The 25010-nt window shown below is 41.4% G+C and overlaps 1 protein-coding gene across 1 annotated transcript; it reads right to left on the bottom strand.

Annotated features, from left to right (window-relative positions):
* Positions 1-8365: 8365 nt before the first annotated feature.
* Positions 8366-18692, bottom strand: LOC133613148 (uncharacterized). The gene is made up of 8 exons (XM_061970543.2): positions 18069-18692; positions 14697-14975; positions 11254-11487; positions 10989-11159; positions 10739-10870; positions 10502-10668; positions 10169-10435; positions 8366-9671 (listed from the first exon to the last, which is right to left on the bottom strand). The coding sequence occupies exons 1-8, from the start codon at positions 18304-18306 to the stop codon at positions 9495-9497; spliced, it is 1665 nt and encodes a 554-aa protein (XP_061826527.2). The 5' UTR covers positions 18307-18692; the 3' UTR covers positions 8366-9494.
* Positions 18693-25010: the final 6318 nt, after the last annotated feature.

The raw sequence follows: 25010 nt of genomic DNA, 5'->3' as shown, positions 1-25010 counted from the left end.
CATTGTCTTTAATCTCCTTTCTAATGAGTTCAATTTTCTTATTAAAGAAATTCATAAAATCATCTGCTGAGTGGGTGGAGCTACTGGGAGGAGTCCCTTGTTGGGTTAGCGATGCTACTGTACTAAACAAAAATTTCGGATCATTTTTGTTGAGGTGGATGAGATTTGAGTAATATTTAGCTTTAGCTAGGGTAAGCATGTGTTTATAAGTTATTAAACTATCACTCCATGCTTGATGGAAAACCTCAAGTTTAGTAGCGCGCCATTTGCGTTCCAGCTTTCTACATGATAATTTATGGGCTCTAGTTTCTTCTGTAAACCATGGGGTGCGCCTTTTAGGGGCTCTTTTAAGCTTTAGCGGTGCTATACTATCAATGGTGTCGCGCAGGGCGTCGTTAAAGTTGTTAGTGAGGTTATCAATAGAGCCGACATAATTTGGGAATGGTGCCATTACCGAAGGCAGTAGGCTAGCAAGAGTCATCGTTGTGGCAGCATTAATGTTGCGGCTGCTATAGTAGTTATTATTATTAGTTTGTTGACAATGAGTCAGAACTTCAAATTTTATAAGGTAATGATCGGACATTACTTTAGTATACGGGAGTATCGTAACTTTGGAGGTGGTGACACCCCTGACCAGCACTAGATCTATCGTATTTCCGTTGCGATGCGTAGGTTCATTTATTATTTGTGTAAGACCACAGCTATCAATTATAGTCTGGAGCGCCATGCACTGAGGGTCCGATGGGGTATTCATATGGATATTAAAGTCCCCCATTATGATTATATTGTCGGCGTGCGTCACTAAATCAGCAACGAACTCTGAAAATTCACTGATGAAGTCCGAATTGGGTCCTGGGGGGCGGTAGATAACAGCCAGGTGGAGAGGCAGCGGTGTGACAAACCTCATAGTAAGCATCTCAAACGAGTTACATTTATTATTTAGGTTCGGGGTAAGATTAAAGTTTTTATTGTGTATGAGTGCAACTCCCCCACCCCTTTTAATGGGACGGGCAATATGCGCTCCCGCATAGCCAGGAGGAGACGCCTCACCCAGCGCAAAGAAATCGTCTGGTTTGAGCCAGGTCTCGGCGAGACCAATAACGTCAAGATTATTGTCTCTAATGACCTCATTAACTAATAGCGTTTTGGAAGATAATGATCTTATGTTTAAGAAGCCCATATTATAGGTAGTGGGCTGTTTTGAGGAGTTTTTGTTGAAATTATCCGTAGTAGCAATATTAATAATGTTGTGTTTATTATGTGTAGTGCACTTTAAATAATTTCGACCATATCTAGGAATTGATATGACGGGAATTTTCCGATTGTTTGCTTGATGTTGTGATAAACCGAACGCATCATAACTTGCCACCTCAGTAGAGTGCATGTCTACTTCTGACACAGAAAAAACATTTTTTGAGTTGTGTATTGTTCTAAAATAGTTGCTATGTGTGCAGGTATTATCCAGCCTGGCGCTGGCTAGTTCTATTTTAACAAACTTCTCACCCGGACTAGCGCTTCTTTGAGGATTAGCCTTTCGCTTTGTTGTTAGCCCCGCTCGGCATCCCCGCTTCTGCTTCCGCTCACACCGCTTACGTGTCTTCCGTTGACGGTCCCCGCTGGCACTTAACTCCGCTGCATTAGAGGCCGCTGGATGTAGCCAGCGCAAAATCCCCATGCCCATTTAAATTATACCAAATTAGTGAACTCCTATTTATTGTAGAATAGTAAACCTGTGTTTAAAATATATGTCTGCCTGTCTGTCTTTAGTCTGTCTCACTTCTTTAGCTAAACATTAATAGTATACGACAGTAAACAGTCTTTAAGTTGTGTTTAGAATATTTTGTTTTTAGCAAACGGTGTCTATGTCTTTTGTATGCGTTATAAGTATAATATATAGTCGCCTAACAATGGAGGTGATGAGGTCTAATCTATTCTAAATACATCCAAAAACCATCAACGTTTTCTACACATGCTGTAAGTATATACGTAATGTAGTAACAAGCACATTCATAATAAAATGTAATATTTACATATTTTGCTCATCATAGATTTCCCAGACGTGTCACTATTTTCTTAAAAAAATAAATAAAAATACAACTATTACTAATCATGGCAGAATTCATGGGAGACAACAACAACCTTTTTGGGACAAATGATGATCCAGAACCTTGTATTTTTGAACCTGAATATATGGAGGATGAGGTACAAGTGTTAGAAGTTGTGTGATAAGCAGATATAGCAAGTGCCAAACTAGAAATTCAAACTACGAATCTAAAAAAAACTATTACTTACTGTACAATGTCTGCTCTCACTGGGATGCCAACTGATCAGATGTTTGTATATTTCCCGTTTAGATGAAAAATGTATCAGAATCCTCACCCAGTTAAAAAAAAAATGGTGCAAACAAGCATCTTTTCATGTCTGGCCATCTCTGGGTCTAAGTTGGATGTCAACGTTGACCAACTTCTCGGTTTATGGCAACAACCTTCTACTATCCAAGTGAAAGACATGATTTATAATCTATAACAAGGTCGTTAATACTTAGTTATAATTCAGGTCACGACATGTAAATGGGGCATTGTTGGTGGGTTTTGGATGTTTTTAGGGGACTTAATTGGTGTAATAGAGTACTCCTGTTAGCTGCATTGTTAGACACCTTGTACTTGCTGTACACTACGAATTAGAATGCATAAAAAAGATAAATATATGTACTCATGTCTTACACAAGGATTGTGAATGATGGGCAAAATAAAAAAAAAAATGCAATCCCCCTTTATAAAAGTATTTGTTAAAGTTTTTATGATAGCAATAGCATTTTGCACATTTGTGTGAACTCTTGTAAAATATCCACTGTCATGTTATTCTCTTTTAATTGTTGGTTTGCTCTTGTAGCTCCTTCATTTTCCCTTCCTGCCTCAAGCCCTTGATGTTTCTCCATGGCATTAGGGCAGTGGTTCTTAACCTTGTTGGAGGTACCGAACCCCACCGGTTTCATATGCGCATTCACCGAACCCTTCTTTAGTGAGAAATAAAATGTTTTTTGTTTTTTTTCAAATTCAAGACAAAGTTATATGTTTTTGGTAACACTTTTGTATGGGGAACATATTCTAAGTAACAAAGACTTAATTTAGAGTTTTCTGGACACTAGGGGAACATATTCTAAGTAAGAAAGACTTAATTTAGAGTTTTTTGGACACTATTGGAACATATTTTAAGTAACAAAGACTTAATTTAGAGTTTTTTGGACACTAGGGGAACATATTCTAAGTAACAAAGACTTAATTTAGAGTTTTTTGGACACTAGGGGAACATATTCTAAGTAACAAAGACTTAATTTAGAGTTTTTTGGACAATAGGGGAACATATTCCAAGTAACAAAGACTTAATTTAAATTTTTTTGGACACTAGGGGAACATATTTTAAGTAAAAAAGACTTAATTTAGAATTTTTTGGACACTAGGGGAACATATTCTAAGTAACAAAGACTTAATTTAGAATTTCTTTGGACACTAGGGGAACATATTCTAAGTAACAAAGACTTAATTTAGAGTTTTTTGGACACTAGGGGAACATATTCTAAGTAACAAAGACTTAATTTAGAGTTTTTTGGACACTATGGAACATATTTTAAGTAACAAAGACTTAATTTAGAGTTTTTTGGACACTAGGGGAACATATTCTCAGTTACAAAGACTTACTTTAGAGTTTTTTGGACACTAGGGGAACATATTCTAAGTAACAAAGACTTAATTTAGAGTTTTTTGGACACTAGGGGAACATATTCTAAGTAACAAAGACTTAATTTAGAGTTTTTTGGACACTAGGGGAACATATTCTAAGTAACAAAGACTTAATTTAGAATTTCTTTGGACACTAGGAGAACATATTCTAAGTAACAAAGACTTAATTTAGAGTTTTTTGGACACTATTGGAACATATTTTAAGTAACAAAGACTTAATTTAGAGTTTTTTGAACACTAGGGGAACATATTCTAAGTAACAAAGACTTAATTTAGAGTTTTTTGGACACTAGAGGAACATATTCTAAGTAACAAAGACTTAATTTAGAGTTTTTGGACACTAGGGGAACATATTCTAAGTAACAAAGACTTAATTTAGAGTTTTTTGGACACTAAGGGAACATATTCTAAGTAAGAAAGACTTAATTTAGAGTTTTTTGGACACTATTGGAACATATTTTAAGTAACAAAGACTTAATTTAGAATTTTTTTGGACACTAGGGGAACATATTCTAAGTAACAAAGACTTAATTTAGAGTTTTTTGGACACTAGGGGAACATATTTCAAGTAACAAAGACTTAATTTAGAATTTTTTTTGGACACTAGGGGAACATATTCTCAGTAACAAAGACTTAATTTAGAGTTTTCTGGACACTAGGGGAACATATTCTAAGTAACAAAGACTTACTTTAGAGTTATTTGGTTAGGGTTAGGGCCAGGGTTAGAGGGTTAGGGTTATAATAAGACCATGCCAAATAAGGCATTAATAAGTACTTAATAATGACTAGTTAAGAGCCAATATGTTACTAATTTGCATGTTAATAAGCAACTAATTAATGGTGAATATGTTCCCCATACTAAAGTGTTACCATGTTTTATTACTGGTGCACAAAATGAACCGTGCATGAACATCACCTTGTTCAAAGAACAAAACCAACACAGTGCATGAACTCACAACAAATTACACACCTGCAAATCAGTCTGACTTCTGCTGTTGCCGTACCCGTAATACGCCGATAGGGAGAAGTTTTTATTTACACGATGAGTCGGGTGTGTCTTGACCGGCGCCGAGTCCCTGAGCCCGACTCGATCGAACCCAGTTTAAGAACCACTGCATTAGGGTATTTACAACAGACAACATTACATAGAGTAATGTACGTGCATTTGATTTGAAAACATAACCCAAACCCCTTTTTTTTATCATAGTGATTGCTGATTGACCGCCTCCTAGTCATCATTCCAAAGATTGTAATATTTTGTGCATACATAATCCGAGAGGTTTTCAACTTTAGTCGGAATTTTGATATGAGCCAAACGACACCGGGTCACGTCAATCGAGCAATTCAGAATTTTTCATAAACTGTTCCATTTCTAATATCGATCCGTCACTAGTTTGGAGCATGGACAAGTGTGTTTACACTTTAGACTGGAAATGTATTCGCAGTTATTCGTTAAGATTAATTCTTTGTCATGAATCACGGTATTTAGGCTGTGGAAGATCTTTATAAATCATGAGAATATTGTTACCAAATACAGGTTGAATACAATCATGTGATCTTTGACAGTGATCTTCACATGTGATTAGGTAGGGCGGTCCTTGGGAAGGTCGCTAAGCACAGCTCGGGGAAGGGATGAACTCTTACTTCCTGTGTGTGTGTGTGTGTGTGTGTGTGTGTGTGTGTGTGTGTGTGTGTGTGTGTGTGTGTGTGCGTGCGCTAAAGATGATACACTCCCCCCGGCGTGCGGCAGTGACGAGAGTATTCTGACACCGGAAGGTGAAATAGTTTCTTTATGTTGACAACACATGGTCCATGACAAGATGAATGGTTTGGACACCTTCAGGGACCCATAGGAGTGTTGTGCATGACTCAGCATATTTTTAGCTGTGTTTTGCAACAATATTCAGAGACTTGGAAAAACATTCACCCCGCCCCCCCCAAACTTTACCACATTTTAGCACGTAATGACCATAACTATACATTTATTTTATGGAAAAAGACCAACACAAAGCACCACCCGATCTGGACGTAGAAAGAAAATTATACCTGATTTTTAATTATTTTGAGAAATAAAAAATTCAAAGTGTTTTGGGGTTTGTGTCAAGACTTTTGGTGGATATTTAAGTGTTTTGTGGTCTGTTTCAAGTCTTTGGAGTATGTTTCAAGACTTGTGGGGTATGTTTCAAGACTTGTGGAGTATATTTCAAGTGTTTTGAGGTATGTTTAAATACAAAACCCGTTTCCATATGAGTTGGGAAATTGTGCTAGATGTAAATATAAACGGAATACAATGATTTGCAAATCCTTTTCAACCCATATTCAATTGAATGCACTACAAAGACAACCTATTTGATGTTCAAACTCATAAACTTTTTTTTTTTTTTTTGCAAATAACAATTAATTTAGAATTTCATGGCTGCAACACCTGCCAAAGTAGTTGGGAAAGGGCATGTTCACCACTGTGTTACATGGCCTTTCCTTTTAACAACACTCAGTAAACGTTTGGGAACTGAGGAGACAAATTTTTTAAGCTTCTCAGGTGGAATTCTTTCCCATTCTTGCTTGATGTACAGCTTAAGTTGTTCAACAGTCCGGGGTCTCCGTTGTAGTATTTTAGGCTTCATAATGCGCCGCACATTTTCAATGGGAGACAGGTCTGGACTACAGGCAGGCCAGTCTAGTACCCGCACTGTTTTACTATGAAGCCACGCTGTTGTAACATGTGGCTTGGCATTGTCTTGCTGAAATAAGCAGGGGCGTCCATGGTAACGTTGCTTGGATGGCAACATATGTTGCTCCAAAACCTGTATGTACCTTTCAGTGTCAATGGCGCCTTCACAGATGTGTAAGTTACCCATGTCTTGGGCACTAATACACCCCCATACCATCACAGATGCTGGCTTTTCAACTTTGCGCCTATAACAATCCGAATGGTTCTTTTCCTCTTTGGTCCGGAGGACACAACGTCCACAGTTTCCAAAAACAATTTGAAATGTGGACTCGTCAGACCACCGAACACTTTTCCACTTTGTATCAGTCCATCTTAGATGAGCTCAAGCCCAGCGAAGCCGAGGGCGTTTCTGGGTGTTGTTGATAAACGGTTTTTGCCTTGCATAGGAGAGTTTTAACTTGCACTTACAGATGTAGCGACCAACTGTAGTTACTGACAGTGGGTTTCTGAAGTGTTTCTGAGCCCATGTGGTGATATCCTTTACACACTGATGTCGCTTGTTGATGCAGTACAGCCTCGAAGGTCACGGGCTTAGCTGCTTACGTGCAGTGATTTCTCCAGATTCTCTGAACCTTTTGATGATATTACGGAGCGTAGATGGTGAAATCCCTAAATTCCTTGCAATAGCTGGTTGAGAAAGGGTTTTCTTAAACTGTTCAACAATTTGCTCACGCATTTGTTGACAAAGTGGTGACCCTCGCCCCATCCTTGTTTGTGAATGACTGAGCATTTCATGGAATCTACTTTTATACCCAATCATGGCACCCACCTGTTCCCAATTAGCCTGTTCACCTGTGGGATGTTCCAAATAAGTGTTTGATGAGCATTCCTCAACTTTATCAGTATTTATTGCCAACATTCCCAACTTCTTTGGCACGTGTCGCTGGCATCAAACTCTAAAGTTAATGATTATTTGCAAAAAAAAAAAAAAAGGTTTATCAGTTTGAACATCAAATATGTTGTCTTTGTAGCATATTCAACTGAATATGGGTTGAACATGATTTGCAAATCATTGTATTCCGTTTATATTTACATCTAACACAATTTCCCAACTCATATGGAAACGCGGTTTGTACATCCATGTGTCTGTTTTCTTGAGTTGGGTTTGTTAAAATAAGATAAACCAAAAAAATCTGCTGTTGCCTTAATTATATCTTTGCTTGGGTACCGGAGTGTCAAACAGTCGTTATTTGCGGAGCTGGTTGCGTGACCTGCCTTGTTTTGGTAAAAACATCTTGATGGGTCGTGAGTGCCGGTGTCAAAGGTTAGCGTTTGGAGTAAAACTATATGAGCCGCCTGAGGGTAGCTTAGACAGAGACAGATGGAGCATTTCTGTGTGAACGGTGTCTTGTGAGGAATAAAAGCCAGACAAATAACTAAAACCCTTCGAGACACAAGGGTCACACAAAGTATGTCGTGTTTTATACCCGCTCGCACATCAAGCTGCACAGTTCAGTCCCTTTGACTGTTCACGTCCAATTACTCGTATGTTGGCTGCAAATTCAACAAAATCTTGGCCCTGGTGATGAAAAAAATCAGACAGTTTCTGAACGTTTCTAAAAGCTTTTTATTGAGTACATTCCGTGATATATTGTACTGCATGCTCCTAGAAACACTTGGGTTTAGTTGTGGTTTCATCATCTGTACACAGACTGTGAATAAACGCACACAACAACAGTTTCAACACAAGGGTTTCTGTAAACGCTCCAATTAACATCTATTCAGTTAACCTGCTGGGGTCTCATGGCTTCATACGCAATGGTATTTACTGTTGTGGTTGTGGGCAACCTTAAGATTGACCTTTTATTACCTGCAACTGCAATTGAAGTATGACGACTGGTCTGCTCTGCATACGCTTTAAAATGTGTTGGTGGAAAAAGTCATCCGCTCGTACTCAGCAGTTAGCACATTTCTACTATTACAACATTGGTTGTGTTGCTGCTGTGTTGTACAATATACTTGTTCATAGGTCCGTGCAGATTCTCAGTCACCAAGGTCAGGGTAACGAGCAAAGGTTGAGTGGAGGCAATAGGACTCTTCTTGTTTCGTTGGTTGATCCGACAGGCTTCTTCAGTCCTAAAGTTCTAGCTCCTAATACATATGTCTGGTGGGTGCGTTCCCCCGGGGGTGGTCACAATAGGGGCGTTGTTGCCGTAGCCCGGTCAAAACAAATGACAAGGATGGCATGTACAAGACAAAGGCAATCAAAGGTAGACTTTAAGTTGTTAGCGATGAGTTCATACCAGAGTGTGTGTTCATGTTTCAAGTGATTCAGCATGCACACACACACATACACTCAGGAGATGTGGCCTTATTAAAAAGCCATGGCCAGCCGGTGTAGCAGTGAGGGCAGTCTCAGTGCTTCATATCTTAATCATGATCATTGAAGTCCAATCTCAGCTTCTTCTTCTTCCATGACTTTGGCGTCCCTGCACCTGCCTCCTCTATTTAGGACGCTTAAAGACATGTCCATCACTTTTTATAATATCATTCTGCTGGTATGCCGAATATGCAAAACCAGATCTTTTTTTGTTGTCTCGCTGTGGATCTTTGAGAAAAAAGATAGATCAAAACGAGCCCTTAATAGTGGATTGTTATAGATTTCAGTGCTCCTAAGTTTTTGTACATTGTTAAACATATGGGCACCAAAACAAGTTGAGAACAAAACAAACGTGCAGGAAAAACGAGATCATGGACAAAAATAAGAGCGATTGTGAACTGTTGACGACACACACTTACCAGAGTGGCTGTACTCTCACTGAACCACCACACACGCATACACATATCTACACAAATGGCGTTCAGGTTCAAGACACACCCCTGGGATAAGCTGTCATCACCATGGTTGCAGTACAAGTTCAGTGTTAGGGCAAAAAGGACGCACACACACCAAACACACACATTGCATCTACTGTCCGTCTACACATGCATGTGATGAACGCTAACATGTATTTAATGTGCCTTGGGAGTCGTTTCCCACTCTCTCTCTGGTCAGTCTTTCACGGGCTCTCTTCCTGTTTTTTTTAGTTGATCCTGCGGTACTTCCTGTGCCAGAGTGCAGTTGGCAGGTTCTGGCATCCCTGGTATTCCCGCCGCATCTCGCTGGCCGTTAGCGGTGGTGTGGCGTTGCAGGGTGCTCCAGCCAGGGTGACGTTGAGAAGGCCGGCCCAAAGGTCCAACAATTGGGACGCACCAGTGCTCTGCAAATCAGGTTGTTGTTCAGAATGGAATCCCCTTCAAAGTTAAGTTTGAATGATGAGAGAAGCTAATGTTAAATATTTATTGCTGTCCGATGAGAACCACATAGCTCTGTGTGATGCTTGTTAACATAATCAGCCATGTTTTCTTGCTAAACATATGTAACTAGTGTAACTGAACAACCAGTGAAATCATGTTTACTCACGTTAACTAGTAACTTCACTTGCCTCCAAAACTGTCCTTTTAAAAAAATGTGCACCTGCTTCAGACCACAACTCCACTAATTTAAGCTAAGACCCTTGCTGATACACATGGTTGTTAGTGGACAGTAAAGATGTGACTCCCAGTGGGTGTGTACCAGGCGTAAGATGCTGATAATTACTGTATGAAAAGGTCAATATGATAAAATCTGAAAGTGTGGGACGAAAAAAATCAAACCATTAATTCTCTCGACCAAATTTGAGCACTCATTACTGAGACAATCAGTGCGATTAAATACCTTCTCCAGGTGGTCTAACAGGCAGGTTGCCGGACCTATGTGGGCCCAGCTGCTGTCTTCCCAGCCTGGACTCATCGCCTGGTAGCTCTGATTTGGCCCTTTCTGGCTCTGAATCAGAACTACGTTAAAATGTTTCTGGGATCCTTTCAGCCTTTTGGACAGAACGCCGCTGTAGCTCTGATCCATGAACAACAAAACACGGGTTGCCCGGCAACCAGCCAGATCAGCCAACAGCTCATTGACCGAGTAGCGCTCCTTTAGATCCGCCTGGAAGGAGAAGCCGATGAAAATACCTCAACCGGACCATCTACAGTATCTGGCTGTCTCTCTTACGATGCCGTTAAGGTTGCCGTCCCACAGGAGCATGGTGCCGTCACTGCGTGTGGGCGAGTTCAGGTAGAGCACCAGCGTGTCGGCGCAGTGCTGTTTCCTGCAGACGTACGAGATGTGGTTACGGATCACCGCTTTCTCCGTGGCCGAATAGGCGCCCTCCAGCTCATCTGAGAGAATATAGATAAAGAAGTTACTTATGCTATCATTTATAGAAACCCTATGAGATGGGAGTCTTACCTGGAATGTGACCACTGCTGGCAAAGAAGGTCTTAATGTTGTCTTTGTGGAAACCGTTGATGCGAAGCATTCTGTAGAAGCTATGAAGATTCTGCACATGTCGCTGAAAAGTAATCTGTTGCCTCCATCCACCTGAAGTACCAGCACATTGTTAATTAAATATTGTGCTTCCAATGCCAGCAGGTACTCTGTTGGAAGCTAAGGCCTTCAGATTAACTTGATAGGTTTAGGTCACCAAAGAACATCTTACCAGAGATGAGCACAGCATGATCGCAGGTCTGGTAGAGACGGCAGGAGAGGTGGGTGGCGAGTGGCTGCTGGTGACAGCGTCTGGTGTTTTTGTTCAGCTCACAGCTGGAAATGGGAAGACTTGGGGAACCCATGGGCACCGGCTGAGGACACCTGGCAAATTCTGCATGATCTGTTGAAAGGAAGGGTACAAAATATCTTATAAGGAACTATTTGTATTCCCTACAGTAACACACGACATTAGGGTCAGCAGTGTCCAAACTCACCAACACATCTGAGCCTCTGGGTCTGGTTGTTGTCTCTGACTCCGACTACCAGCGGTAGGAAATGGACCTCACAGAGTCTTTCGCTGAACAAGCTGCTAATGATACTTCCCTGTGGACGTCCGCCCACTATCCAACCGCGCCCGTGGCGGCTGACAAGACTATCGGGCCTGGCCTGGCGGCGCTTCAGCTGGTTCTGACAGCGACCTTTCAAAGCGTGAGTTAAACACTCCTCTCCTGAAGACAAAAAAGAGAGTTTTTGGCCATGGCTGTTAAATAATCCTTGAACAGTTGGCTTTCCTGTTAAGATGATGGAGGATTTGGCAACTTCATTGGCTCACTCTGTTATTTATATCTCCAGTGAAGCTTCACATCCATAATTTACAGTAATAAGGGCAAAGATTTTTAGGACCAGTTGATTCTTTTGCAGAGATAATACCCAACATGACATGGTTCCACTGCCCTATGGACTCATACTGGAAAACAAACTGATTGGAGAAGTTAGGATTCAACACACAAATGGTACTTGGACATACCTGGAAATTCCGTTTTTGGTATGCCTCCAACTTGGGTCAACAATGGATCCCTTCAATCTATGTATCCCTTGGATCTTTTTCCATGGTCATTGCAGGTGATATAGATATTCCTAGCATAGATATTAGGTTTGAAAGCAAGACTATACCTCAGACCGAACAGCACTCAGCCAAATGTTCATTGTAAACAACAACAGGTCAAGTCAGCTATTGGAACCACAACATTGCTTATCATCTCATACAACAGCTACTGATCCAGCAAGACATATTTAAAGTGTGCTCAAGACCAGGAAATGTGTTCACCTGGACTTATAAAAGGTGGAAAAGACTTGGTACCATTTATTTATTTGTCTTTCTTCCTAAGGTTAAAGTAGCTTTAAAGACAACCAGGCTTAAAAATAGGACAGCCCAAATCCATCCTCAGAACCCAGCAGGAGGCCCACTGCTGCGTGTGTGTGTGTTTGTGTGTGTGTGTGTGTCTGTGTATGTATGAATAATTGACTGGTGTGTGTTCGTGAGACACAGGCCCAAATTCACCTCAACATCTGGTTGCAACCCTTTTCACAGCAGAGGGTCAGCAATTTGCACTTTACCGCTGTTTCTTTTACCGGATTTGTGGGGATCCTACATCCACTTCCTGTCCCCCTAGACTGTTTATGCTCTACAGCACTTTGTTCGCTCTCCCTCTTGGCCTTTTATCCACTCTGATGTGTTGTTTTCAACCAGCAAAAGGCAAGGGTTTGGTATGCAGTGAAGCCATCAGCCACTTTTGACTTGCACCAACTTATTGGCACTTACAGATCTCTTCATTAGGTAAACCGGCACAATCTAATGAGCTACAACCACGTTAAAATCATGTTGTTACATTTATACAGCTAGTATAATCTTTTCTTCTTCTTTTTTGAAACTTTTGTTTATTGGATTTTTGACAGATACAGTCCATAAATACAATCAAACATGTCTTTTTTTTTTACCCCAAACAAGTAACCCACAAAAATTGTATGTAAAATAAAATACAAATAACAAACTAGAAAAAAAACATGCCACAGTCAAATAAGTACAGACAACTGCACTCCTGAATGTCCCCAACACAATACACAAAAGAAGACAAAGGGCTCATCAATTTTCTACCTTTCAAATACTTTTCAATCGGGGTTAAAACATTTGAGATCAGTCTAATTTACCTATTTTAGGAAACCACCCCATACTTCCTGAAACTTCAGAGAACCACTGTTTAATGTCAGCCTAATTTTCTCCAATTTAAGGAGGATCTGGCAAGGCAGCAGTGTTGCCTTCCAATTTAACACAATGAGTTTTCTAGCTTACAAAATAGTGAATGCCACAAGATTCCAGCACAAATAGCAGACTCTACTTAAAATCTCTGTCCAAATGTCCTCAGATAAAGTCACTCCTAAGTCACCCTCCCAAAGTGACTTCATTGATTGATCTGATTGTACGGATTCAGGGTGTCAATAAAAGATTTGATTGTAAATACAAGTTATTGATCCTTTTAAAGTCGGAAGTGGTGTCAAAAAAAGCATCTAAAAACTGTCAGTCGGTAAGTTTGGAAACCTGGGAAAAGTATTGCGAACAAAATTGCGGATATGTAGACATCTATAGGTATCTAAAAACATGATTAGGGAGTGAAAATGTATCACTAAGTTGCTGAAAGGAAGCAAAAGTTTTGTCAAAGTATAAATCTTTAATGTTGTTGATCCCCAGACTCGACCATCTTAAAGAGGCATTATCAACAAGAGAGGGAGGGAAAGAATGATTAGCAGTGATGGGTGCAAGACTAGAAATAGTCTGTAAACCAAAATAGAGCTTAAACTGAACCCAAATTCTGAACGAGGTTTTAACGATTGGATTTTTTGTAAAAGCGGAAGTAGAAGATTGGATGTGAGGGTGAACCAGAGCCCTAAGAGATACTGGTTTAGTTGAGTTAGCCTCCATAACCAGCCATAACGGACGGGGATCAAATGCTTAATATTGCAGCCAATATTTAAGAATCCTAATGTTGGTGGCCCAGTTATACAATCTAAAGGTTGGTAGTGTTAATTTGGGTCTCTGTAAAGATTGTTTACGTAACCTGTGAGTCTTTTTGTTCCAAATGAAGTCTAAAATCTGACTAACCGAGGGAGAAAATGTGGTATACACTGGAACAAACAGGAGTAATCTCAGAGATAAGTTAATTTTAACAGAGTTGAAGCTAACATAATCGTTACAAAAAACGAATGTTGTGATACGGCTGGCATCAGATGCAGGTGCACCAACTGCCGAGTGTCATAGGACTTGTGTAGACACTCTTCCTACCCAGCAAGGACTCTGTCTTGCATAACACAACAAGCTTTAAAAGGGGGGCTTTCAAAAACGGCCAACCTCCACTGTCTCTTCTGCTTCAGTTAAGGACAGAACTTTGTACTCGCACACACTAAATAAAACACACTAGCAGGCTCGGCGACCTTTCAAGAAAGGAACGCTACTATCACAACTATTAAAGCTTGGTAAGTCAAAGACTATTGCCAACTACTTACTAACCAATTGCTGCATCTTTTGTAAACCTGCACCACCTAAAAGTTCCTTCTATTGATGATTTTTAATGATGTTGCAACAGCTATGAACAACAAATGCCCCACTTTAGAATAGGAACGGGTATTGTTTACATTTCAAAGCGTTTTTTTTGCAACCTTCACGTGGATGCCGAGAGTGCGCTAACTCAAATGGGTACTCAACTCTCCATGTACTCAACGGTAATTGTAATTGTCATGATTATTGCTACAAACGCCGCAACAATACAAAGCATGTGCTTTTTTCAGTCTGATTACAACTGTTTACCGTAATGGAACAGAGTTTTGGTACCCAGAACGAGGAGCGATAGATGGCTCCAAGACCCAGAAGGTCCCATGCACTCACCCAAGTAAATACCATCCAGATGGGAGCATCTCTTCTTGGTCACATTTAGGTCCACGTAGAAGAGGCCCACCTGGTGTCCAAAGTTCTCTCCTGGGCTGGGGTCCAGCACCAGCACTGCATCGTGGGCCACAGAGGACTGGTAAGGCGACTGGTACCTGTGGCGACTCTCCCTCCCGTTTGCCATTGGACCCGCGCTCAAAGCAGCCCGAAACTTGGAGCCCGGCAGCACGCTGGAGGGGGACGAGTCCGGGAGGATGGCGAGCACTTTGTCGGAGGCTCCTGGAGGATTATGGGGATACCAAAAAACAATCCCGCTTAGTTCCAGTATTTGTTGCATGGATGAAGACGTCCACATCTTCCATGGGATGCAACATTCTGTCAAGTCTGTGAACTTTCTATGAGATGATGTATTGTAGAAAGGAACGGATTGAAATCAACAGTAAATAATGAGGAATTTGAAATTGTTGGTTTAAACATTTGAAACATGTTCAGAAGCTTGAATATTGATACGCATTTAAAGGGGAACATTATCACCAGACCTATGTAAGCGTCAATATATACCTTGATGTTGCAGAAAAAAGACCATATATTTTTTTTACCGATTTCCGAACTCTAAATGGGTGAATTTTGGCGAATTAAATGCCTTTCTATTTTTTGCTCTTGGAGCGATGACGTCACAACGGGAAGCAATCCGCCATTTTCTCAAACACATTACAAACACAGAGTCAAATCAGCTCTGTTATTTACCGTTTTTTCGACTGTTTTCCGTACCTTGGAGACATCATGCCTCGTCGGTGTGTTGTCGGAGGGTGTAACAACACGAACAGGGACGAATTCAAGTTGCACCAGTGGCCCAAAGATGTGAAAGTGGCAAGAAATTGGACGTTTGTTACGCACACTTTACCGACGAAAGCTATGCTACGACAGAGATGGCAAGAATGTGTGGATATCCTGCGACACTCAAAACAGATGCATTTCCAACGATAAAGTCAAAGAAATCTGCCGCCAGACCCCCATTGAATCTGCCGGAGTGTGTGAGCAATTCAGGGACAAAGGACCTCGGTAGCACGGCAAGCAATGGCGGCAGTTTGTTCCCGCAGACGAGCGAGCTAAACCCCCTGGATGTCTTGGCTCACACCGTCCCTTATGCCACAGAAGATGATCAAGAGAAGAATATCGACCCGGGCTTCCAGATGCATTTCCAACTGGACTAGACAGATCAGCTTTCAGGAAAAGAGAGCAGATGAGGGTATGTCTACAGAATATATTAATTGATGAAAACTGGGCTGTCTGCACTCTCAAAGTGCATGTTGTTGCCAAATGTATTTCATATGCTGTAAACCTAGTTCATAGTTGTTAGTTTCCTTTAATGCCAAACAAACACATACCAATCGTTGGTTAGAAGGCGATCGCCGAATTCGTCCTCGCTTTCTCCCGTGTCGCTGGCTGTCGTCTCGTTTTCGTCGGTTTCGCTTGCATACGGTTCAAACCGATATGGCTCAATAGCTTCAGTTTCTTCTTCAATTTCGTTTTCGCTACCTTCCTCCACACTACAACCATCCGTTTCAATACATGCGTAATCTGTTGAATCGCTTAAGCCGCTGAAATCCGAGTCTGAATCCGAGCTAATGTCGCTATACCTTGCTGTTCTATGCGCCATGTTTGTTTGTATTGGCATCACTGTGTGACGTCACAGGAAAATGGACGGGTGTATATAACGATGGTTAAAATCAGGCACTTTGAAGCTTTTTTTAGGGATATTGCGTGATGGGTAAAATTTTGAAAAAAACTTCGAAAAATAAAATAAGCCACTGGGAACTGATTTTTAATGGATTCAACCCTTTTGAAATTGTGATAATGTTCCCCTTTAATACACAGTAACTGTCTGTACTGTCAAATACTGCTAACATCCACAATGTGAACATGGTTGCGGTAAAACTGTGTTCTACGCACAGTCGAGTGCCTGCAAAACCTTGGTGTCAAAACCATGGCACGCCTAAAACACACTCTGTGCACTCGTGGACTCTGTCTGCGCTTACTAAGACTCTGAGCATTTGCGCATACTCTGTTTGAGCTCCGACTCTGCGCTTGCGCAGCCACTGTTTATTCTTGCGTGGACTCTGCTTTAGTGCACTGCGTTAGCGCAAACAGATTCTAGCGAGTGCAAACAGTCTTTGCAAGCGCAAATAGAGTCTACAGGCGCCCAAACAGAGTCCGCATGAGGGCAAACAGAGTCCGCACGCGCGCAAACAGAGTCTAGCGAGTGCAAACACAGTCCTTGCAAGCGCAAACCGAGTCCGCACGCGCTCAAACATAGTTTGCTTGAGTGCAAACAGAGTCCGTATGAGTGGAAACGGAGTCCGCACGCGCTCAAACAGAGTCTAGTGAGTGCAAACACAGTCCTTGCAAGTGCAAACAGGGTCTACAGGCGCCCAAACAGAGTGTGCATGAGTGCAAACAGAGTCCTTGCAAGCGCAGAGTCCGCACGCGCTCAAACAGAGTCTAGCACTAAATTAGTTTTGCTTGCAATTTCGTTGTACAATGTGCAATGACAATAAATATATATTCTATTCTATTCTATTCTATTCTATTCTAGCGAGTGCAAACAGGGTTCTTGCAAGCGCAAACAGAGTATCCAGGCGCCCAAACAGAGTTCGCATGAGTGCAAACAGAGTTCTTGCAAGTGCAAACAGAATCTAGTAAGTGCAAACAGAGTCTGCACGTGCTTAGAGTCAAGCAATTGTAAACATAGTCCTTGCAAGTGCAAACAGTCTATAGGTGCCCAAACAGAGTCTAGCGAGTGCAAACAGAGTCCTCGCAAGCGCAAACAGAGTCTAGCGATTGCAAACAGAGTCCGTGTGAGTGCAAACAGCCTAGGCGCCCAAACAGAGTCTAGCGAGTGCAAACAGAGTCCATGCAAGCGCAAACAGAGTCTGCACGCCATCAAACAGAGTCCAGCGAGTGCAAACAGAGTCCGTGCAAGCGCAAACAGTCTAGCGAGTGCAAACAAGAGTTCCAGGCACACAGAAAGTGTTTCATGCACGTGGATATTGGCACCATTTTGACGATGTAAAAAAATGTGTACAATTAGGAAGGATATAACCTAATTCCTATTCCACAAATTCATTCTTAAATTGTTACTGTCCAATTAAAAACATAAATCTCCATTTCAGGACTTTTTTGTTTTTTAGGAGAAGATCAATGAAACGTTTTATTGGAGTAGTTAATAGGACTTCTATTGATGCATCATTAACCTTTGTCAAGCGGTTATGAAAACGAGGACAATGGAGGTCATGTTTTCCCCGTCTGCACAAATATGCAATATTCAAAAAAATGGACGGATGCTGCCCGGCTCAACCTTTGACCTCTCACCTGCGGCGCGGCGCGGCTCGGAGGCGTAGACGGCCACGGCGGAGGGCGGCAGGTGGGCGAGGCGCCTGCACTCGGCCGGAGAGCGCGAGGACACGCGCAGGCAGCGCTCCAGCTGCTCCCACTGCAGGGACTGAAGGCCCGAGCGGACCCAACGCTCTAGCTGAACCTTGGTCACACTCCCCGCCGCCGCCGAGTGGAGGATGATGATGGTGATGGCGATGGTGAGGGGATGCTTCATGGTCACAAGTCTTTATTTTCTTCTTCTTGTCGTTTGTGCTGCTCTTTATTCTTCTCTTCCTGTCATCTTCCTTCACCTTCTTTTTTCTCTTTCTTTTCTATGATCCGTCCGCACTTTTATTCATTTTTACATCATTTGTTATTCCTGTATTCATTCAAAGGTCAGTTGCATCTTTTTTGCGCCGGAAAAGTCACTTTTTTTGTCCTCTGGAGCTGTGAAAAATAAAGCCAGATGTCAAGTTTAGGGAGTTGTTTTTCTCTTCATCCCTCCTTTTTTCTGGAAGCTGAAGACAAAACGATCCGCCATAATCGTCCCAGCAGAGAAAAAAGGGTTTTAATTCATAAATTTGTCCTCCTGAAAAATCATCCAGGAGGAGGACATGTGTTGTCCTGTGGACCCTCAGCTGCCAGAAAGCAGCTCTTAAAGCCGTGACTTTCTCTCTTTCTTCCTCTCTCTCTCTCACACGTGCATGGCGAGAAAGAGGGGAGGAGATAAGAGGAGGAAGGAGGAAGGAAACAAGGAGGGAACAAGGTGAGAGGAAAGGGAAGGACAGACAAGAGGTGGATGGTACCCAGCAGGTACAAGACATTGATACGACGTTGATTATACGTGTCCTTTAAAACTGACTTTGAAACAATGTAGAAAAAGAGTTTTATTGGTAAAGTGAGATAACAACATACTTGCCAACCCTCCCGAATTTTCCGGGAGACTCCCGAAATTCAGCGCCTCTCCCGAAAACCTCCCGGGACAAATATTCTCCCGAAAATCTCCCGATTTTCAGCCGGAGCTGGAGGCTACGCCCCCTCCAGCTCCATGCGGACCTGAGTGAGGACAGCCTTTTTTCAAGACGGGAGGACAACAGGGTGACAAGAAGTAAATAATCCAGACTAGAGATAAATTGTATTATTATGTTTATTTTACCTAAAAATAAATACATTTATTAATTTAAAAAAACAACAACTAAATAAATGTTTACTATAATTTGCTAAAAACATCAAAATTAATTGTATTTTTATTTGTATTTTTTCTGACTCCTTATTACATCCAGCCATAGAATTATACATTAAAATAAACATATTTGAAATAATAAATTTTAAATTATCATAATAATTCATTAAAAATGACCATATTTAATTATTAAAATAATTTCTTGTTTATCAACAACTTTAGCATTTTAGTCATTACATTTTGAAGCTCTCAGAAGCCAAGTTATGTCATATTCCTTAATATTTATTTATGCAAGTTTGAAGTATCAATTATCTAAACACAGTTTTGTTTGCATATTTTCAGGATATATATATATATATATATATATATATATATATATATATATATATATATATATATATATATATATATATGTATGAAATTCTAGCTGTCAATATACTCCTCCCCTCTAAACCACGCCCCCATCCACGCCCCCCCACCCCCGACCCCCACCCCCACCCACCCACCTCCCGAAATTGGAGGTCTCAAGGTTGGCAAGTATGGATAACAATGATGTTTGATCCACGTTGTTGGTTGAGAAATAAACAACATTTTTAAATGGTCAAATCAACGTCAGAACCTGACATTGAATAAGCCTTGTCAAAAAGCATGTTGTTTCAATGTTGTATTTGTGTTGTAGAATATTGGTTAGGATGTGACCAAATTTCAATAGTCAAATTAAGGTTCAAGGTTCAAGGGTTTTATTCGTCACATGCAGAGTACACCACAGTAAAATGCTTTTTTCCCATGCTCTTCAGATATTGCGTACAGTGGGATCCAAACACTAGTTGCTGAATAGAATACACTAAATACAAAAAATACAACAATTTGAATAGATCTGATGTACATTAATTACAAGACAATACGTTGCACAATAAGTCCCAGTAGTTATGGTAGAAGTATCAGTACAAGTAAAGGTACAGTAGTCACATACAGTACCAGTGCAATGTCAAATAGTATAACAGTATATACAGCATATACAGTATAGGAAGTAATAAATATTAAGGTGTCTACAGTTCTTTAACGTCACAACCTTTATTAAACGTCGTCAAAAAGCATGTTGTTTCAATGTTGTATTTGTGTTGTAGAATATTGGTTGAGAAATGACCAACATTTCAATGGTCAAATCAACGTAACAACCTGACATTGAATAAACATTGTCAAATAGCATGTTTTTTCAACGTTGTATTTGTGTTGTATGTAGATTATTGGTTGGGAAATGACCAAAATTCAATGGTCAAATCAACATCACAACCTTGATTAGACGTTGTCAAAAAGCATGTTGTTTCAATGTTGTATTTGTGTTGTAGAATATTGGTTGGGAAATGACCAAATAAGATAAAAGTGGTCCAAATTTTCCGTTTACAGTGATGCACTCAAAAAACAAAAGTAAAAACAGATTTTACAACAAAAAAAAACCTGGTAGCTAAGTTGCCAGAATTTTACTGTTAGCGTAGAAGTGGTACCGTTGTTCTAAACAAAAACAACAACAAAACATCGATTTTACAACAAAATAAACGTCAGCTGTGTCGGCGGAATTTTACTGTAAAAATAAAAGTGGCACTGTTTTTCTATTTAAAATAATGACCTTTGAAAAAAAAAGTCTGTAGATTCTACAGTAAAAAAAACAAACTGTCAGCTCAGTCGCCAGACTTCCATCCATCATCCGTAGTCAGGTTGCAGCAGCCTCAGCAGAGAATCCCAGACTTCCCTCTCCCCAGCCACTTTGTCCAGCTCTTCCCAGGCGGATCCCGAGGTGTTCCCAGGCCAGCTGGGAGACATAGTCTCTCCCCCGTGTCCTGGGTCTCCCCTGTGGACGGACATGCCGTAAACACCTCGGAGGACATTATGACCAGATGCTCGAACCACCTCATCTGGCTCGTCTTGATGTAGAGGAACAACGGCGTTACTTTGAGCTCCTCACAAATGACAGAGCTTCTCACCCTATCTTCAAGGGAGAGAGCCCTGCCACCCGACAGAGGAAACTCATTTTGGCCGCTTTTCCAAGTCCACAAAACACATGTAGACTGGTTGGGCAAACTCCCATGCTCGCTCAAGGATCCTGCGGAGAGTATAGAGTTGATCCACAGTTCCATGACCAGGACGAAAACCCCACTGCTCCTCCTGAATCCGAGTTTCGACCATAAGGCTTAACCTCCGCTCCAGTACACCTGAATAGACATTACCAGGAAGGTTGAGGAGTGTGATCCCATGAGAGTTGGAACATACCCTCCGATTCCCCTTTTTAAAATGGAAGAACCACCACCCCAGTATGCCAATACTGAATCTGAGATTCGACTATCCGGCGTAGCCTCCTCTCCAGTACACCTGAATAGACCTTACCGAGAAGGCGAGAGTGTGATCCCAAGATAGACAGAACACACCCTGCAGTTCCCCTTTTTAAATAGAGGAACCACCACCCCAGTATTCCAGTCCAGAGGCACCGACCCCGATGTCTACACAATGCTGCAGAGTTATGTCAACCAAGACCGCCCCACAGCATCCGAAGGCTTAAGGAACTCCGGGCGGAGCTCATCCACTCCCCGGGGCCTGCCACCGAGGTGCTTCTTAACTACCTCGGCAACCTCAGCCCCAGCAATAGGAGAGCCCACCACAGATTCCCGAAGCACTGCTTCCTCATTGGAAGACATATAGGTGGGTTTGAGGAGGTCTTCAAAGTATTCCTTCCACCAATCCACAACATCCCCAATCGACATCAGCAGCACACCGTCCTCACCTTACACGGTGTTGACAGTGCACTGCTTCTCACTTCAGAGGTGGCGGATGGTGGTCCAGAATCTCTTTGAAGCCGTCCGGAAGTCATTCTCCATGGCTTCTCCGAATTCCTCCAATGTCAGAGTTTTTGCCTCTGCAACCGCCAAAGTCGCACACCGCTTGGCCTGTCAGTACCTGTCAGCTGCCTCCGAAATCCTATGAGCCAAAAGGATCCGATAGTACTCATTCTTTGGCTTGACAGCATCTCTTACCCCTGGTGTCCACCAGCGGGTTCTGGGAATACCGCCACGGCAGTCACTGACCACCTTGCGGCCACATCTTCGATCGGCTGCCTCAACAATAGAGGCACGGCATATGGTTCACTCGGACTCAGCGCCTCTATCCTAACATGTTCGAATCAGTAAAGAATCTGGGTATTATTTTCGACCCAACTCTCTCCTTTGAGTCACACATTAAGAGTGTTACTAAAACGGCCTTCTTTCATCTCCGTAATATCGCTAAAATTCGTTCTATTTTATCCACTAGCGACGCTGAGATCATTATTCATGCGTTCGTTACGTCTCGTCTCGATTACTGTAACGTATTATTTTCGGGTCTCCCTATGTCTAGCATTAAAAGACTACAATTGGTACAAAATGCGGCTGCTAGACTTTTGACAAGAACAAGAAAGTTTGATCATATTACGCCTATACTGGCTCACCTGCACTGGCTTCCTGTGCACTTAAGATGTGACTTTAAGGTTTTACTACTTACGTATAGAATACTACATGGTCTAGCTCCGTCCTATCTTGTCGATTGTATTGTACCATATGTCCCGGCAAGAAATCTGCGTTCAAAGAACTCCGACTTATTAGTGATTCCCAGAGCCCAAAAAAAGTCTGCGGGCTATAGAGCGTTTTCTATTCGGGCTCCAGTACTATGGAATGCCCTCCCGGTAACAATTAGAGATGCTAACTCAGTAGAAGCATTTAAGTCCCATCTTAAAACTCATTTGTATACTCTAGCCTTTAAATAGCCCCCCTGTTAGACCAGTTGATCTGCCGTTTCTTTTCTTTTCTCCTCTGCTCCCCTTTTCCTTGTGGAGGGGGGGGGCACAGGTCCGGTGGCCATGGATGAAGTGCTGGCTGTCCAGAGTCGGGACCCGGGGTGGACCGCTCGCCTGTGCATCGGCTGGGAACATCTCTGCGCTGCTGACCCGTCTCCGCTCGGGATGGTGTCCTGCTGGCCCCACTATGGACTGGACTCTTACTATTATGTTGGATCCACTATGGACTGGACTCTCACAATATTATGTCAGACCCACTTGACATCCATTGCTTTCGGTCTCCCCTAGAGGGGGGGGTTACCCACATATGCGGTCCTCTCCAAGGTTTCTCATAGTCATTCACATCGACGTCCCACTGGGGTGAGTGTTTCCTTGCCCTTATGTGGGCTTTGTACCGAGGATGTCGTTGTGGCTTGTGCAGCCCTTTGAGACACTTGTGATTTAGGGCTATATAAATAAACATTGATTGATTGATTGATTGATTGAAGTTCTCCCGAAAGTGGGCATTGAAACTCTCTCTGATGGGAGACTCTACCAGACGTTCCCAGCAGACCCTCACTATACGTTTGGGCCTTCCAGGTCTGTACGGCATCCTCCCCCACCATCGGAGCCAACTCACTACCAGGCGGTGATCGGTTGAAAGCTACGCCCCTCTCTTCACCCGAATCTCCAAAACATGAGTCCGCACATCCAGTGATACAACCACAAAGTCGATCATTTAACTGCAGCCTATATCGGAACGCCAGCTGACAAGGCACCCGACTTCTATCTGGGAGTCGCCAGAATTGTATTGTAAAATTGACAGTAACATTCTGGTGGATGAGCTTCTACTGTTTTAATGTAAAATCTCCAGATTTTTTTGTTTGTTTGTTTTTTACAGTCCAGCATACATTTACTTTACATAAAAAAAGACAAGGCAAATTTGGAAATATATATATTTTTTAATTAGCAAATTATTCAAAATTTCTAAATTAAAAGAATGAATCATATACTGTACAATATGTAAATACTAATTATGATATGCTAAATATCAATGTATTCAAAAACATTTTATAAAAAATTTTTTTTTTTAAAACAAATATATATATACAATTAAAACAATTTTAAATATACGAAAAAAGTTATGTTCAGGAGTGGAACAAACACAAATATGGTGATAAATGGCTTGACATCAAGTAAGAACATACAGTATAAGTACACTATTATTACCGCCTTTTTAAAAAAAAATTATTACGATATTATTGCAGTACTTGAATGTACTTAATGTAAGTAAAATACTGGAAAAGTGCTGATAAGTGCAGTTATTGGATAGTGGACAACATGCTCCTCTACTGCTTTAGAGTCCAGACTACTGCTGCTGGACTAAAGAGAAATATGGAAAAAGAATGATGAGTTTGATAAAATGTGATGAATACGTGACAGGAAAAGGAAAATTAGCAAATGTGTTAGCAAATTAAGCAAATCATTCAGAAAACATTGAGAAGTGGGACACAAGCAGAAGATAAAGTGATGGAGGTGCTGTCTCTCGGCAGCCCTCTAGCGGTGAAACCTTTTAACTACAAGTTAACCGTCACATTTATTGCTGTCATTACAAAAATGATTTATATTTAATGCATGCTTTTTAAACTACTCGGTCATTTTTGGCCATTCCTCATCAGATCATTTTAATTTAAATGTGAAACAAATTAGTGCTTATTACTGTACGCGGGGGGAAAAAATCAGTCAATATATTTCCAATTCTGCATTGTATTTATTTTTTTGAACCTAATTCTTCAACGACATGTCCCTTCTTTTTTTTTTTTTAGATAAAGAATAAAAACTACAACTACATTGTTCGGAATAAAACGCAAACCGTAACAGTTTGAAGCTGCAATGACTCCAGGAGCCACTGGAGGGCGCTCTAGCCCAGACGTGAGGCGAAGCATAACCGAGCAGA

Source organism: Nerophis lumbriciformis, linkage group LG13 (genome assembly GCF_033978685.3).
Source record: "Nerophis lumbriciformis linkage group LG13, RoL_Nlum_v2.1, whole genome shotgun sequence".
Taxonomy (NCBI): domain Eukaryota; kingdom Metazoa; phylum Chordata; class Actinopteri; order Syngnathiformes; family Syngnathidae; genus Nerophis; species Nerophis lumbriciformis.
The sequence above is the reverse complement of the archived record's forward strand: the minus strand, read 5'-3'. Positions and strand labels throughout refer to the sequence as shown.